This window comes from Salarias fasciatus, chromosome 5 (genome assembly GCF_902148845.1).
Source record: "Salarias fasciatus chromosome 5, fSalaFa1.1, whole genome shotgun sequence".
NCBI lineage: Eukaryota > Metazoa > Chordata > Actinopteri > Blenniiformes > Blenniidae > Salarias > Salarias fasciatus.
In genome coordinates, this window is record NC_043749.1 from 23849714 (window position 1) to 23865126 (window position 15413).

At 40.4% G+C, this 15413-nt stretch overlaps 1 protein-coding gene across 1 annotated transcript; it reads right to left on the reverse strand.

Annotated features, from left to right (window-relative positions):
- Nucleotides 1-308: 308 nt before the first annotated feature.
- On the reverse strand, nt 309-14629 carry LOC115388295 (caM kinase-like vesicle-associated protein). Its single transcript, XM_030091361.1, has 11 exons — nt 14386-14629; nt 4773-4911; nt 4542-4673; nt 3008-3082; nt 2742-2880; nt 2493-2613; nt 2286-2361; nt 2066-2199; nt 1849-1927; nt 1606-1693; nt 309-1050 (listed from the first exon to the last, which is right to left on the reverse strand). The coding sequence occupies exons 2-11, from the start codon at nt 4865-4867 to the stop codon at nt 742-744; spliced, it is 1248 nt and encodes a 415-aa protein (XP_029947221.1). The 5' UTR covers nt 4868-4911; nt 14386-14629; the 3' UTR covers nt 309-741.
- Between the last annotated feature and the right edge of the window lie 784 nt (nt 14630-15413).

Here is a 15413-nt window from a genome sequence, read left to right on the forward strand (position 1 = left end):
AAGTTGTTTAATCTTTTACTTCAATAAACCATTATTAATCATGACTATCATGATGGTTGTTTCAGCGTTTCACAAGAAAATGTTTTTCCTTGTATAAGTCATTATTATTTTTCTTTGATAAAAATGTATTTTTATGATTATTTTTTTTACTAGTGATCAATTTGAGATATTTATATGACAAGTTTGTTGCTTTGTGTGATTTTTTTTTTGCATCTTCAAATTCTGTGCCTACTCGTCAAACTCCTGTATGTTTTGTGTGAATTTAACAAAATAAACTTCAATATGTTCAAATTGTAATTTTGTGTTTTCAACTCATAATTTTAAGCCACAAGACATGAACTCATTATTTGAAGTTCTGAAGCTAAAAGTAGCGATTTGTTAAAACAGACAAATACATCTATGTACAATGAGGCGATGAACTCAGGTGATTTGATTTCACTAAAATTACACAATGACTTTTTACAGTTTTCAAGGAGAAGGAAAACAACAGAAAAGCTACGCTGCAACAAGCTTTAAAGGGACTTTTACACAAAAAAAACGAGAACAAGGGAGAGTGGAGAACACTATTCATTAGACCCATCGGTACAGAAGGCAAAGAGATGAAATGTGTGATGTTGTGTAATAATTCTGCAAACTGTGATAGTTAGACAGCACAGACATGGTATCGATGATGCCAAATTTATTGGTACTGCTCATGTGCTTGTTGGTTGGCAAGGTCCTCTTCTTCTACTTGATGAATGCCTAATCTTCTTTTCTTTGCGGTAACATTTGGGGGACGTCACCGTTGCACGGCGCCTGCTGCTGCTCTTCCTGTCGGGCCGCGGCGGGCAGGGAGGGCGCAGACGGGGCTGCAGTCTGTGTGTCGGGAGCCTTTTCACTGAGACCCGCCTTTAAGCAGGCCGCAAGACCGCCGCCGCCGCCGAGCGCAGGCGGGGCGGCCGCAGTCCCGGGCGCGGCGCCGGGCGCGTTGGGGTCGGCTGCCGCCCCGGCGCCGTCGCCTTGTTCGGACGCCCGGAGCCGCTTCATGAGGGTGGTCACCCTGACGGCTTTCTATATGAATTCAGAACAGGAAACAATCATCTTTACAATCCTTCCAATAAAAAGAGATCAAGACTGTCTAGAATAGAAAAATCTAAAGTATTCAAATAAGACATTTTGACTATTCAAATGTGATTGTTAATAAGAAATTAGGTAAGATCATCAGTCAGTGGACGAAAGTGGACGATGGCTCATTTATGGGCAACTTCTTCATTTAATTTTGCTGCAGAGGCTGAGATACCATCCACCTTTCACTCTGAACACTCCTGATCTACAACCACGACACATGTTCAGTTTGCATGTTCTCCCTGCACCTGCGAGAGGTTTCTCCAAATACTCTGGCTTCAACCCACAATCAGATGCTAATCCTAAAATAACTCCTGATAGTAAATTTACAGTAGAAAATACAGTAGTAAATGAGTGTGTGGGTGATTGTTCCCTCTCCAAACCTCAGCTGGGGCACGTCTCAGACCCACAAAGCTAACAAGGATTATCTACAGAAGTAAAATATGTACAATATATAAACAATAATATGTGATTTTATAGAAGTATCATTAGAATTACTACCTTCCACTTGGCTTTAGCGAAGTTCTTCTCAATTTGTGCACAAACTCCATCCTTGATGTTCTTGTCTGAGGCTGCATTTCCAGAAATCCTAAGACAAGAAACAAATCAGATATTTTCTCTATAGCAGAAGAGTTTATTTGCACACCATACTGCTGATTGGAAAAGTTCTATTCCAACTTTCGAAGAGTTCATCATCCAGTCATTCATCCGTTCATTTATTCATTCATTACTAATCCTTTTTACCATTCATGGGCAATCGCCTCCTGCGCAGTCAATCGCTGATCTTGGTCCACTTCCATCAAAGACGCCACTAAGGTTTTGGCTGTAATACCCAAAAAAACAGGAGCAGGAATGAATTTGCATCAGACCTTAGACACACCATCTGTCATGTGCTTTTCACTGACAAACAGCACACATTAAAAAAAAAAAAAAAAAAAAAAAAACAGTGATATGGTCCCACCAGAATCTGAAATATCATCCCAGTAAGGAGAGTCGAACTCATAGTCTCCAGACAGAATCTTCAGGAAGAGGTTCTTATCACGATCGCACTCATCTTCATCACCGTCGTCATAGAATGGAGGGTTTCCAGACAAACTGTGACATTAAAAGAAGAACTTTGTAGAGGGGAAATGTAAATGCTGGTCAGATGATACGCTTTGGAGCGGATAATGAACGCTTACAGTATATACATGATGACTCCTATGGCCCAGCAGTCTACAGGTCGCCCATATCTCTGCCTCCCAACCACCTCAGGAGCTGGAATCAAAAACAACTTCTAAGTCTTTTGGTGCTGTGACATAGCTTCAGACTGCAGGATCACAGTTTGTTTATATTGGAGTATAAATTTAGAACAAAATCTGTTTGGAGATTAAGAAGCAGCCCCTCACCGAGATATTCTGGAGTCCCACATGGGTCCTTAATGAGTCCATTTTCCAGCTTTGCCAACTGAAAGTCACTGATCACAATTTTCGAGTGCTTCAAGCGGTTGAAGTACACCAAGTTCTCCAGCTGGAAGAACAAAAACGAAAGAAAGGAGAAAAAAAAAGTCTCTGGAGTTACAGAAGAAGGTCGTTCATACAGAGGAGTGTGCTGTGAAGTGTTGCAGGTGTGCACTAGGTGTCAGCAGCGCCGCGTACCTTCAGGTTTCTGTGGACTATTTTCAGAGAGTGCAGGTAAGCTACAGCCTCCAGCACCTGCCTCATCACGTTGCTGGTGTCCCTCTCTGAGTAGTACCCTTGATCTAAGATCCAGTCGAACACTTCTCTGCCCGTGGCACTGGCACGACCAGTCAGAAACGAAAAGAAATTGAAAGATACATTTCAACAGAAAATGTGAGCTTCACAATATATGAGAAAATGAAGAGCAGGCCGGTTTGTCTCTGAACAGCCTTGCCGGTACTCACAGCTCCAGGAAAATGAAGTACTCTTTCTTTGTTTCAAAAGCATCGACCAGCTGAAGGATGTTATGGTGCTTCACCCTGTGAAACGCAGGAAAGAGAGAGAGAGAGAGAGAGACGAGCAAAGACAGGCAAAGTGAAGGGGAGTGATTCTAAAATCAGCAATAATGGCGTCAAAAAGACGGACCGAAGCGGTAATAGAGTAGCTATGCTTCATTTCTAAGAAAATAAACCAAAACTCAGTTTAGTCAAAATTAAATAATTTATTGTAAAAAATGTCAAGAAAAAACCCCAACATGGTTTAAGTGTGACTAAACTGGTAAAAAAAACTGAATTTTGGAATGGGGAGTGAATCTCAGCCAGTTTTAGATAAACTGAAATTAAATCAAAATCCTTCACAGGTCAAACACAGACACACGATCATATACACACACTCACAGGACATTCAGGAGTTACCAGTTTGTCATGTCTCTGTTTATTGACTGTGGGAGAAAATCAGAGAAAACTCACACAGGCACACGGGGAACATGCAAACTCCACACACAAGCCAGGTATTCTCTCACTGTGAGGCGACAACACTAATCACTATCCCATCATGTCATGCTTTCTTTTTATGTTTGAACCTGTAAAAGTAAAGAAATGTAAGCAAATTCTGCTGTTGATTTGTGCTCGTATGGACATTACCAGGTTATGTTTCTACAGTTCTGAAGAAGAAGGCGGGGCTCATTTATAGTTTTGTAACTAATCAATTCAGGGTAATGTGTTGTTTCATTACTATAATATTCATTTTCTTAGCTTATCTTGGTAAAGACAGATAAAACACTTTTTTCTTGGTGCTCAACATCAAAACAACAGAGTGCATTATCCATGTTGTGTACAGATAAAATCCAGATGGATCGATAATTCAATACTGCATCTGGACCTGAATCAATATCAGCTGTAGAGTCCAGCAATTAAACTATCTCAGTCAATAAAACAGGTCACTGTTGTGCTTTGATTTTTTTTTTTTTGTTTGTTTTTATGATTCTTCTTATGAGAGAGGAGGGAGCGATTCCCGTTTCAGCAGGTTTGTTGGCAGTCAGTAAATCCAGGATATTACCAGACGCCGTCATTTCATTAAAGCTGAGGAAGAAGATAAAATACGAAAGAAAACCAACTCTCCCCATTCATCGGACGCAAATATGGTTTGTGAACTATGGACGATGTGGTTTTCAGAGGTCTGGCTTTTGTTCCAAACTTTACCCAACAACAGGATTTCAAGGTGTAATGGACGATTTTGTCAAAAAAGTCGAAGCCAAACGTCTGTTACTCGCTTTTTGAAAACGCGCATGCGCCAGACCATCCTACCTGCTCTGCTGCTCCTACGAGCGCGCTTGACGGCGTGACACAAGCGTTTCTTCATCGTGATTGACATGTCGGAGGACCAATACTTGACACTCGCATCACGCCATTCATTGGCTAAAGCATCGTCCATTATACCTTTAACAGATCATTTTGCGTGTTTTTTTTTTGTTTTTTTTTATAGACAGGAGCTACTTACATCTTTAAGATCATTATCTCGTTCTTGGCAGCTTTCCTCACTTTCCTTCCATCCTTTTTGTGAAACTTTTTACACGTGTACATCTTCAAGGTGTTCCTATCCTTCGCCCGAAATATCTCACAGAACTCCTCCCTGCAAAACACACACAGAAAGCAAAAATGCGGTCTGTGTTGTCAGGCATGTCCTCAAAGACTCCGTACGATGTTGAACAGCATTCGCTGATGTACTCACGACTTAACAATCTGTCCAAGGTCATATTTGTCGGACACCTCTGTGGGGCTGTTGTAATCCTTCTTCTCTCCGAGAGTCAGACACCCAAACGGCATGGCAGCTCGTGCCCCGGCCGGGGAATATCCGGCCACAACGCAACCTGCCAACGACACGTGAGCGTTAGCTGGACGGCAAAGCTTCCAGAAACATCTGATCGACAGCAGCCGTGTCGATCCTGAATGTTAGAAAACACTGACGCAGTTTGCATTTTAACTGACAAGAAAATAAGTTTAATAATGACACCAACAGATATTAAAAGATATTTTTTTTTGGGTGATACACTTCAGACAAAATGACTGCAGCAAATCAATGCACAGATTCGCAGGGCGCGCCGCAGCGGACCCGCCGTTATTCTCTTCCTCTGAAGTCTTTCTGCTGATGCATCTGAGATTCGCGACGTGTAATTGAACTTGTGGGAGCTAATTATTTCAAATTACCACTAGCGCAACACAACATGAAAACAAAACATTTTCAATAACATAATCTTCTCCAGTGAACAGTGTGAGACAAGCCAGGCTGCTTTCTTCCCATCTGCAGTGAGTCAGACTCGCACTGCAGCAGCAGCAGCATTCATATGTCTGCTTTCTACAGTATAAAGATGATCCAAACGGCCTTGACCCTGTGCTTTAGCTCTACCTTTTGTCTCTTTTATTTTTTCTATTCTGAAGGATGCTTGAATGTTAAAAAAGCGATTAACTTCCCAGCTCTTCAGGAGAACGTGTCCAAGACTTCTGCTTTTTTTCATTTCTAATAGTAAAATCAGCCAAGGAAGAAAAAAAATGAACAAGACACGTTTTTAACAACATGCACACGATATTTTGGAGGAGACCACAGCTTTGGAGATGTTAAAACGCACTCTAGTACATCTTTATGAGAAAAAAAACCCATCATATTTAATATGAGAATAAGTGTTTAATGCTCTCTTCTGAACTTATTAAAGCAAATGTATGAACTGAAGCTTTCTATGAACGCCGCACTTGATAATATAACATGAAGTGTAGCAAGGATTGTTCCCACAACAAGCAACTGACCCCACATTTTAAAAATTGACCAGCCCATTCCAGTGCAGTCACAGCCGCACACACAGCCGCACACACTCACACTCACACTCACTCCAGCGGGTTATTTTCCACTGCTAACCACTCGGCCGCCGCGCTGCACCATGACGGTCGACATCCGCTCTAATCAATAGTTACTCTCATCCCAACATGATTCAGTGATAAAATGGTTTTAATGAAAATCTCTTTTTCATGTCCTTTAAAGAGCATTATGGAGACGATGAGCTGCAGTCAATACGCCACAGTGTTGAACTTTGGAGCAGAACGCAGGTTTGAATCTCACACATGGTCCAGGTCGTGTCTTTGAGCCAGACTCATTATCTTAGACAATATATGGACTCTCTGCTGTGTGTTCCTCAAAAAACAACAAAAAACGATGCATCCCTTGAAATGAAAAACCCTGCAAACACATATTTTTCTTAAACATGATTCAGGAGTCGTGAGTTTATCAGCACAACTTTCAGCATCCTGTCATAATCAGCACTGTAGCTCAGTATTGTCCAAAACAAATATTTCATTCCATTTAATTATTTTGTCTTCTCCTAGATCTATTTTCTTAACTAACAGCAAAAAAAAAAAAAAAAAAAAAAAAAAACAATCATAAAAGCATCACAAAAGCACAGTTGTGCTCGGAGACTGACCTAGAGAGGCACAATAGCTGACGGCTTCATCTTGACTTCATTCACCTTCTAACGTCAAATTAACAAACATGATCAGTCAGGCTCGACAAAACCCACAAATGAAAAACCCATGGAGACCTTCATGAACTAAAAAGAAGCTTTTGTCCATTTTCACCAAATAAAACAAGTCTGGAGCTGAAAAATATGTTTAATCAACAAACTGAAGACATCGCAGGTGACAAAGTTGTCTGTGGCTTTGTCGTACATGCTAAAACGGTTTCTTATGGTGCATTGGTGGAGTTGCTTTAGCTGTTTTAGAGCTTTCAACACAAGTGTTGGTTCTTTCTCTGCACATATCTAACATATGACAAAACAGCTATTCTATTCTAGCAGTGAAAGTTAATGAGTTGGTTCCACATTCAGTAAAAATGTCTGTTTTCCTTTCAGACTTTTGTTATTTGGATTTGATCGTGGTTGTCTTACCAAGAGGTGTATTCAGAAACTTAAATCACGTAAAGTGCAGGTGACTGTTATAATTCAACTGAAAAACCTTTAAGACAGGAGTTCCTTTGAATGACAGTCTGGTAAAATAAAAAACACAATCAAAATGTTTCTAAACTGTACAGAAGCCTGTAAGTTCTGAGAGTCAGTGAAGAGGATCTATAGAGTCACATGAGGCTCCAGAGCTGCAGTTTGCAGACTTCTGATAACATAAATACTTTGACGACTGAATAAATTCCTTCACGCAGCAGAACATTTCCAATATCACCCAACAAAAAGCTCAATAAATGAAACGCACCCACATGATGTCCTTTAACACATTCCAATGCCAAATTCCCAGCCTGGCTACATAACCCTGCAGCTTTTTTTAATCATGAAAATTGGACAACTCTCACGGACATAGGGTGATCTAACATTGGCAGAGTCGCCATGAAGTGTTTCTTATTCTTTTTTTTCTTTTTTTACAACGCGTTCGGATTGCATTTTCTCATTTTGAATCCCAACTCTTCTCTTTTGTGCATTTATTCAGAAGAAACAGTAAAAAAAAAACAGTATTCAGTCGAACTTATGGCTGAAAAGTAAAAGACAAACTTGATTTACTGTAGCTGCAGCAGAATAAACTCCCAGAATCCACAACAGGCAGTTGAGCACAACTGGTGACATAGGATGTTTGTAAAGGAAGAAAAGACTCTTTTTTTTTTTTTTGGCAGGCCTTGCATTGGAAATGGCAGCCAGTGTAAAAGAGTGGGAGTACAAAAAAAAAATCTGAGTGAGGTGCTGTCTGTGGCCTCAGTCAAGACCAGAGGCAGAGATTTCTCCCAGCAATAACATCCAGAAACAGCTGTAGCACAACACAGAGCGATCTTACAGCCTGAAAACGGAGTCTTAGAAAGCCCGTGTTGAGAGGATTTGGATATCGCTGCACAATAGTGTTTGTTGTTGAAAAGCAGAGCGTAGGTCAGGAGAGAGCCATCAGATAAAGGAAGAAGGCTGTGAAGAAGTGAGCTACTGTCCACAAAGGGACTCATTACTCCGGTCTCCATCGACCTCGGCTCTTTACATTATTTCTTATGCAGTGTATGTAAATCGTTTGACCACTTTAACTACAGCAAATCTGTGTTTGCAACTGTTTCTGCCTCTGGACTGATACTGATCAAGTAAATGTTATCTGAAAATGAAGCATTTTTCAGTTTAAACTGAATAGATGTTAAAGGTCAGTATGTCTTTTTAAAGATGTCTGGGGGTTTCTAGTAAGAAATAAGTTCTATATTATCTCATGGAATTTTAAGATTTCCATTATTTTATTCACAATGTGGGGCTCTTTAGATTTTGTTGTGCTTGATTAAACAATGCATTACTGGTAAGAAAAAAAAATCGTTCACACATTTACAGTATTTATTCTCCTCCATTCTGTCAGTACATTTCCAACAAAACTTTAAACTTAAGGAAAAAGTCTTCCTGAAAAATTAAATGAATCTTATTGCTTGTTTTTCTTTTTGATTGACTTCGTGTGTCACTATATTTAGGTTAAGGAAAATTGCACAGGAAATGTGCAATTAATTCCATATGAAAGTGAATTCCAGTGTGTTGAGCAGGATCCCTGCATTATTTACCTCTGCCAGGAGGTAAATGCTCCATTGCTGATTTGTTGGTTTGTTAACAGGATAACCCAAACCTTTACGATGGATTTTGATTTAAATAAAAAAATATGCTAACAGATAATGGGACATGGAAGAAGTGAGTTAATTGAATATTTGGTGAGAGCTGGATTCTGGCCAGGCGCTCTCTGAGTGCCTTCTTCTCGTTTATTGTACCTTTGTTAGAGAAGAAAAAAGCCACCCAGCACTCCTGCAATAAGCTGCGGTTTGGGGTCAACTCAGTGTCGCCCCGGGGAAAAAGCGTCCTGTTCCCAGCCTTTACTTTCATTGTTTAAATTCATTCCAGATAATGATTTTTACTCAGGGCTGGTTTTTATTTTTTTTATTTTTGTTTTTTGTTTTTGTTTTTTTCTAGAAGTATGCACAAGTAAAGATGTAAGAGTTTCCCTGGGGTGAGTGAACGGACAACGCTTTAAACTAGTAAAACCCATCTTGTTAGCGCAGAGCTCCCGCCACAACCACTCTGTATTTCCCTTTTCCTTTTGTCTCTTCAGAATTTCGTCTGCAGCAGCACGGCGTGCGTCATCCTAAAGGGGAGAGCCGTCAGCTCCACATTAGTTTGGAGCACGGCGTGCATTTGGGAGACACGCTCAAATTAAAGCTCATCCCCTGCTTGAATCCTGCAAGCAGGACGCTCTGAGCCACCGTGACTGTGTTCTGGCTCTCACCTGCACTCTTCATATTCCATGCCTGAATCCTGTGCTATCATCATCCCTGTTAATCCATTGAGGCAAGCCACACAAACACAAACACGCCTTTTGTTCATTTAATGCAAAGAGTTACAAGTCTTTTCTCAATTTAAATTGCAATCTGGTTAAAAACATCAGATCTCATGAAATATTTTAATATTTAGAGGTACTGCATAGATCACTTCTATGACTCTTCATGGCAAATTATAAAGGATAAAGATCTTTTGTCAATTGATTTTTAATAATTTGAAATTTTTGGACATTTTACTGATTTTTTTAATTAAGTTTGTTTCAAAATAAACCTTTTTCCAGTTTATTTGCATGTTTCTGGATGTATAAGCACCTTTGGAATGGATGAAGCTACAAACATGATGAGCTGTGTTTTTTTTACGAGTTTCACACAAGTTCTAAAATATAAAGTTTCTTCAGCATTTATCTAAACTTACATCTGCATAGACGAATGAAGTGCCAGATTCAGACAGGTCGTATATGGTCTGTGATTTATGCTGAGAAAATTCCTTTAAAGATGATTTCTATTTAGCTTCATATTATGGTAGCACAATGTTCAATCTTTTCAGATTTTATTTTACAGGCGTCACCTCAGCAGGTCGACCTGTAGACCTGGCATGTTTTATAAACACACTCAAAGCCAAGACTTAATGCAATGCACCACCAAGAACAAAAAAAACAAAAAAAAAAAACCAAATCCTTTTGGAACGTTTTAGTGCTCTGTGGTGAGAGAAGTGATCCAAGCTTTGCAAGAAAATGATAAAACAAGTGGTAAACCAGGGGCGACCATTTCAGATCTCACATTAAGTCTACACCTGCTTTCAGAGGCATCAGGGTCCACAAAAAACTCTCAGCACAAGCGCGACAAGTCAGGAAAAATTTCACGCGGACTTGTTTTTCCTCCTTTCAAAGCAATCTTTCAGATAAAAGGCCGTTCTCCTTCACCAGAAGACGATAGAAGGCACTTGACTATTGCTGAATCAGAGGTCTTTTATCTTCGCCTGTTGAAAGATTTGAATGGAGTGCTCTTCATTAATGGGAATCTAAATGCTGTTTCAAATTAAGACTGCCGCAGAGCTCAGCATTAAAGAAAAGAAGAAGCTAAACCGTGGACACCCTTGGAGAATCAAGACAATCCCGGTAATGTTTGATCTGATGAGCAGATTTCAGCACCCAGCGACTTTCTTCACAAAGTGGGTGAAGGTAAACCGGTTCTGTCTTTTGTTTTGGGAAGAGACACTAATTGCAGGACTGACAGTGAAAGGCACTTTGCCTGAACAGATTGAGGCAGGACTACGAAGGGATACCCGGGGCACTCGGCACACCGAGACACAACAACAACAACAACAATTTCTGCCTGCTGAAAGATGCACACTCAAACACAGCCGAAAGATGAAAACAATGAACCCGACAACAGCTGACATTTGATCTAAAATCTCATAAGAATGCCAGTCAGGCCTTTGTTTATTCTCCGTCATTGTTAAGCCGTCAAACGTGAGCCCACAAAGTTTGGTTTGCACAGCAAACACCGCCGTCACTGCATGACTGAGCAGGGAGGTGTCAACCTGGGCCACAAAAATAAGACTGATTCGAATATTAATATTTGGTTTAAGAGCAAACACTAGGAGGCATTAAGCTTGTGTCATCATCCTTCGTATTATTAGGCAGAGACATCGGATGCAAACACAGCAGGTTACAGTATCACAGGAGGCGCCGGTTCACCTGTACGTATGAGCGTGGCGTCAAGGGGCACATTTCCGACGCCCACAACAGGTCTAATTTTGAAAAATAAAAGCAAAGGATGGATGACGATGCATCTTTACAGCGTGTTCCAGCAGTTTGCAGCAGCGCTGACAAACTCAGGAGACCTGTCATTATTTCAAACCAAACAGACGACAACACCTCTCAGTCAGCTCTGACAGCTGATGCGTCTCTGAAATGTGTTGCTTTCTGCAATACTTTATAACCCACGAAGAAATGAACCAGTGTTTTGGGTCCTGGCCACTGAAACAGACAGGAAAATGTCCTGGAAATCATTTCTCGTTTGCTTGTTTTTTCTTCTTAGGTTATCACGCCCGTCTAACTGAACAGCAGAATGACACTGGACGTCTTAAAATGTCTGTTTGACTTCAGTTTATTTCAGTAGCTGGCCTAGAGAATGACTTTATAAATAAAGTAGAATATTCAAATATTTCAGACACTCCTACTCACAACTTTGCTGAAGGATGATGCATTTTGGCACGGCGAACTGGCACGCCACAATATGCTGGGAGGCCTCACTGAGGTGCTACATTTAAACTTAATGCTCGGAAACCTGTGACCCAAATGTGCTGTTATACTTTCATTTCTGTTTATTGTAACATTCAGCGTCGACAAGCTGACGTATCTGTTCAACAAGATTTTGAAAATTTAATACAAATGACATTAAATGTGTATAATGATTTAACTTTTTGTTCATTTATATCATAATCCGATCACAAATTGACTCAATTTTTCACTCTATTTAAGTTTTATTGCTTTTTAACCTCTGAATACATTTTACTGGCAGACCAGCTGGGTCATGCTGACCTGCTGGGACTTGGCAGTGTCTTCTAGTTTTCCTCAAAGGAACGACTTTTTTTTTTTTTTTTTTTTTTTAAGTAATGCTTCTCTTTACTATTGTCTTTTGGCAGTTACTTGATAATCCTCGGTGTGTGTGGATGCAAGAGCTGCTGCATGCGTATGGGGCGATTTTCCCTGCTGTCAGGACCTAAATTTGTTTGCACAGTCAACTTAATGGAAATCTACGCATTTAGGATTGGGGTGGAAAGGTTCATTTTTCATTTGGGTTAATATAAATGTAAATGTAAAGAAAGTGAGGTGATAGTCGACCGCAACCCCCTGTAATGTCAATAAGGTGTGTGTTTGTGTGTGTTTAGTACTGTTTTGGGGTCCTAAATCTAATCATGTATTTGTATGGACTAGGTATTTGTAAGGTTCCCATGAAGTTCTAACGGGACGTGCTTTAAGGTTAAGGTCATATTTGTTTCACAGTTCAGCGGAGAGATAATGTAGTTGGTCATTAATGCAAAATAAAGAGATAATCTGTCAAATTTTGTATTGATAAATGGGGGGAAAGAGTTTAAACTGAATTTTTTTTTAATTCTTATCATTTAGGCGCGTGTAAAAAATTTCAGATACATGACTGTGAGTGTATTTACGTCCTAAAATAAACACTTTTTTGTTGCTATTTTGGAGTTGGATTGTCGGTCAAAGCCATGTGAGAGAGCGGCGGCGGGCCAGAGCCGTGGATTTGGCGACAGCTGAGTCTCTTCAAAGAGAACTGCTTGGTGGCAGGGGGCAGATGGTAGTGACCACGTTTCAGCCAAATTTTATCCCCTGTAATTCTTCACTTAGAAAATAATCGTCCCTCTTGGTCGCTGAGAACGCAAAGAGCACATTTGCATTCCTAATATCCAGGGACATGATATCAGAAACAAACAGAGACAAAGGATTGTTTGTTTGTTTTTGTTTTTTTTTTTTTTTCCTTGAGAGGTGGAGAACATTTTGATGACTATGAATCAGTCATCTTTTGTCCTTCCTTCTGCTGTGCATGGAGTCTACCATTCATCTCCTCTCTCGAGCATCACTGGCTCATCTGACCAGTTTCTTCTGATGTTGTTTTGTTGCCATGGTTTCCGAGCGCTACAGTATGCGCCACGGTGCCGTCTGTGCGGAGCAGCTCTCTGCGTGCTCGGTGCCATTTCTGCCCAAGATTAGCAGTGAGTGCAGGGCTTCATGTGGCACAAACTCTGAGGATGGATTCAAACTGGTTATGAAAAAAACTTCAGACATACTCAACAAATAAATAACAGTAATTCATATTATAAACGCCTTTTTCTGGCATAATAGCCCAGTCATGTCCCTCTGTGTGTCCCAGTTGTATAAAAGCTGCTTCATTACCTGTGCATGAAAGCTTATTGTAGAACACAAATGACAGAAGTAATCTATTCAGATCAAAGTAGGGCCGGTTCCACAAACAGAGAGTTTATTCATGTTCATCAGGATGTAATTATAGTCGGTGATTAAAATTTTACTGTGGATACAAAATCACAAAAAAAAGAAAAAAAAAGGGTTCCTTTTATGATGTTTTCTTTTGAAATATAACATTTAGTGTTAAGATCTTTTTTTGTGTGTGTGTGTGTGTGTGACAAATATTGTGTTCTGGCTGTACATTCATCCAAACTTCTGTGCATACAACACTCATATGATACCAACAGCATGCCCTCCTAATTGCTAAAAGAAAATTTTCCAACACTTCTTGTCTGGGTGAGCACAGAGCTTTATGAATCTGTGAAGGACACACACTTATACTTTCTTTTTTCTTTTTTCTTTTTTTTTCTTAATCATAGCTCCGTCCAACTGCTCTGGTGCGTCAAAGCGCTCTCTCTCCTTCTGGGGTGTATGGAGTGGTGGTGCAGGCGTTTGCCAAAATAAGTGGGGATGGCAATCACAGGCTCGTTGGGTGTGAAATGATGACAAATAATGACAGGGAGGCAGGGACACTGCGAGACTGTGAGACTGTAAAAATGTGGAGTGAAGAAGTGCTGCAGTCTGTGCATGGAGAGCGTGCCTTATGTAAATCCAGAGCGCAGTTTGCAACTATAGACGGAAAGCTCGGACTTGTAATGCTGCACGTATTAAATAAGAAGGGTAAAAGCACATAAAAAAAAAAGACGTAAGAAAAATGCACAAATAATATCACAGCTCAAGCAGGTTGACAGCGTTAACCTAAAATAAACGAGTATTTGCGCATCAGCATTGTTAGTAGTAGATCAGCAAATGGGCTTTAAAATATCGTATTTGTTAAAATAATAAAAATATTTTTTAAAAAATACAGTATTTGTTAATTTAAACCAAGCAATTATCATCCAAAAAAGTTTTAAAGAAAAAAAAAATCACATCGCTTCAGTATCAGAGAAACAGAATAAATACATTCCTCAACATTGTTCACTTCTCGCGGTGATATTTCGGTTTTCAGACAAATGACGCTCACTTACCTTCAGTCAAGTAACCTGGGGATGGTTAGTAATCCAACCGGCTGCTGAATTCTGGAGTATTTTCCCTGGTGCGGCTCTTGACTTTTCTCTGGGCGAATCAATCCGCGGACGTGCGAGGCGGCGTGCGTGCGACCAGAGGCTTGGGCTCCTCGAGCATTTCCAACAAGTCAGCTTATTCGCTCGAATATTACGTGAACGCGTGATTGGGAACCGCGCGCGCTATGATGCGGGAAGGAGGGGAAGCGTGTGCGCGCCCGCGTGCGCCGCACGCTGGTTCACTCACTACTATGTTTCTGCGTGCGTGTGTGCGTGTGCGCCACTGCATCAAATGTTTCACGTTACGCCGATCTTTATTTTACCACTTCTCGCTCGATAATGTTTGCATTTCTCCATCACAATAAAAAAGTTCCAGCACCACTTGTTGTGAGTGATGCGACATAAAAATGCGATTTTCTTTTTAATTTATTAGAAATAAGGCGTCAGGAAGGGCAACAAGTTCACAAATCACACTGTATGAAAAGTGGATTTAAAATCCTACACTTTTACAGTATTATTCTATCGTCACATGATCCTGCAGGTGATACAAAGGCAAACACTGCTCTGCTCCACACAACCTGATCTTACATAATGCAACGGAGAGCATGCAGGTAGACCTGCACAGCAGCATCATGGCATCACCTTCAACTATATGCAGAGAGAAGCGAGCTTCCTGTGATACAGCTCCAACACAACCGGCGTACTACGATTTCAAAGATATACCATCACAAAACACAATAGCTGTCACAACCCATCAATTATGTCGAGGAGGAAGCAGCTGATGGCAGAGCGGCTGCCAGCACTTTAGGATCCGTCTCTCAAAGGATGCATTTTTACTCACAAACCACGAAACACCAGGAAAACCTCTCAGAACGCCCAGCTTGAGTAAAACAACAGATCTAAAAACTCACTTCGTTGAGGTCAGTGTCAATAAATATATAAAAATGTGCTTCAAAATCACAGTGAATTTAGTGGTTTTGTCATCTGTAATC